Genomic DNA, 2,747 nt, shown 5'->3' on the forward strand with positions numbered 1-2,747 from the left:
CCGCCTCCTTCGGGGAAGGCTTGCTACCTCGCGTTGCCGCGGCCCTCCCGCTCCCTTAGCCGTGCTTTAATGGACATTAAAAATAGAACAAAACAGGGCTGGAGATGGGAACAAACCCAACGCGCTCCAGGCCTGGCCCACTGTAGTCATTCTGCTGTAAAATGTAAAAACAAGAAAGGGCAGACAAACCGCATCCCTCAGGACGCATCCCGCTTTTAATACAGTGGTGCCACTGCACATTTCACTCCGGATGCTGCAGCATATTTATATGTCACTCAAATATTTACCATTTCTCTGTATTCTGCTGGGTGCTCTGAGAGCTTGTGACAAGCCAAGTGGCCGCGGTTGTACGTTGTGGCTGGTTGGCGGCCGCGGCTGAGCTGCATCAATACACCAGCTTCTCTTTCTGGAGCTTCTCGTGCGACAACAGCCACTCCTTCATGAGGCTTCCTCCCCCGTAGCTGCCGCTCTGCCCGCTGCTGCGGATCACCCTGTGGCACGGTATGATGATGGGGATCTGCAAAATACACAAAACCAAGGGAGGGAGCCAAGGGTGAGGCCACGGGGACGAGCACCATAAATCCACCACTAAAGCAGGGGACCACTGGACTAGCAGGGACATGGATGGATGGCTCCACGTTTGAGGGCACGCTGGTGGAGCCCTGGCCAGGAGGACAGGGCAGCCGCGTTGTCGGCTGAGCTGCTACGATGCAAAGAGCTTCGAGCACAGGCTCTGAAGGCCAACCCAGTTCTTAGGGAAAAATAAGTATTATGAGAAATTTCAATATGTAAAAATGATGCAAAGGGTAAAAACCAACACATTAGATCCCAGATATAAAACCTTCTCTGCGAGAATCAGAGATTCCTGCCTGTGCCAGCTCCCTCCAGCAGCCAAGACCTCAGCGCCCAGGGTGGGTGCCGAAGCCTTGTGGACCCCAAACACACACGAAGGTCCAGAACGAGTGTTCAACATCACTCTGGGATTAGAAGAGGACGTATTTCTGGAGGAAAAACCCCCGAGGACTGAGCAGAGCCCTCCCAGGAGCCCCCACCCCCTCCTCGCACTATAGCACCGCTGCAGAAAAATTCTATACGAGAACACAGCACTATTTATTATTTAACAGCGAGTCAATCCAAAATGGGTTGTGAATTTTTAAAAGCTACAACGGGAGAGATTTAATTCACACCTAACCAATTGAAGAACTTTTTTTTTTAACCTCATGCCGCCTACTTTGCAGCGTTTACAGCCAAACGTCAGGGATTGGGAAAAATCAATGCGAGAAGTTACATAATAGACCGATAATGTAGAGAACTCCATAAACGCTGGGTTTTTTAAATTTTTATTACAGGTGATTATCATAGTTGAAGTACACATCGTAAAAAATGCAATGCATCATCTCTAATCACGCCCCACGTGTTCTGGTAACCGCTCAGGACTTACGTCCCGAATTACGCACTTTACACTGATTTATTTTAATCCTGTTTAACAGGTATTTCAGTACGGCTCATCTTGGAGTCTGGGACACACAAACCCCCAGGCAACTGAACAGTAGCCAAACCTTTACAAATTGGGGTTTTTTTTGGGTGTTCTTTTGGTTTTGTTCAGTTACTTCAAAGGCTGCAATTTAAAATCTCAATCTCAGGCTATGGCGTGAAACGGGAATCGCAGGGATGCTTATTGTTAATCAAGTTTTTAATAAAAAGTGCTTCTAACAGCTGCTTTATTTGGAGTCACCAACGGCACAAGTGAACCTGTGGCTGCTCCGGTGAGCCCCAGTAAAACCTTGACTCTCTGCCATGCTGCCCCGCGCTCCGCTCATGACTTCATCCAAGAAGTTGGAATTTGCAAGTGTTTCTTTTTGTTTTGGGGATTCCTCTGTCTTTACAATCCACGTGCACGAGTTCCTGGAAGAAGACTGGAGCAACAGAGCCGTGACAAGCCACAATAATACACCGTAAAAAATCTCCAGGGTTAATTTGTGATACTTTAAGAACAGATGCCGTATATCAGCGTATTTTAGATGGTTGAGGCGTCAAAACCTCTTTCTGGTGCAACGACACTCGAACCAGTGGTGTCCATGTACTGGGGAATTCCATCAGGGAGGAAAGTTGATGACTTCTCCTGCTAAACTCTGCGAGAGGATGGAAGTTGCACCCAAGTAGAAAAAAACATACCTTTTTCCATGCCCCAAATCAAGAATTTCATACTGAGTTTGTCCTAACGCACGCGAGCGCCCCTACGTCACCCTCCACAGCGTCGGGTGGAAAAGAAATTGCGGCACAAAGGCTCTATCAGTGCTGTAAGACAAAAATATTGAATATTGCTTTGGTTTGGCTTAATTGTGGTGACAACTTTCAGACTACTAAAATAATTAAACCTGCTAAAATTTATTAGGGCCCTAAGGACATTTTAGAGGGAGTACTACCCTAGTCTGGAGCTTTAATGCCTCAGCTACATTTAATGTAATTTTTATCAATAACCAAGCAGCTCATAATATTATAGCTCTGCTGAAATCTTCACGCTGTGAAATCTAATTCATCTAATACACGAATCCATCACTTACACAGACCCTACCTCAAACGCTATAAAACTTCCAAACCCGTAGATTTTTCTCCAACAAAAATAACACGAAGGGGCCCTGGGATCGATAACGGAGTCCCTCTGATTTGGGCACCAGCTGAGTATTTTCTCCAACTTTGCTTTTGTTCTTCTGGGTAGAGGCCCACAAGGGCAAGAGCTTGTTTTT

General features: G+C 46.6%; 1 protein-coding gene across 1 annotated transcript in view; it reads right to left on the bottom strand.

The window, feature by feature from the left end:
* Positions 1 to 385: 385 nt before the first annotated feature.
* MGMT (O-6-methylguanine-DNA methyltransferase) overlaps positions 386 to 2,747 on the bottom strand; it is a 35,163-nt gene continuing 32,801 nt past the window's right edge. Inside the window, exon 5 of the mRNA XM_010139639.1 lies at positions 386 to 517. Coding sequence (XP_010137941.1) covers positions 386 to 517 — 132 coding nt within the window. The remainder of the gene's footprint in view (positions 518 to 2,747) is intronic.

This window comes from Buceros rhinoceros, unplaced genomic scaffold (assembly GCF_000710305.1).
Source record: "Buceros rhinoceros silvestris isolate BGI_N320 unplaced genomic scaffold, ASM71030v1 scaffold4047, whole genome shotgun sequence".
NCBI classification, from domain to species: Eukaryota; Metazoa; Chordata; class Aves; order Bucerotiformes; family Bucerotidae; genus Buceros; species Buceros rhinoceros.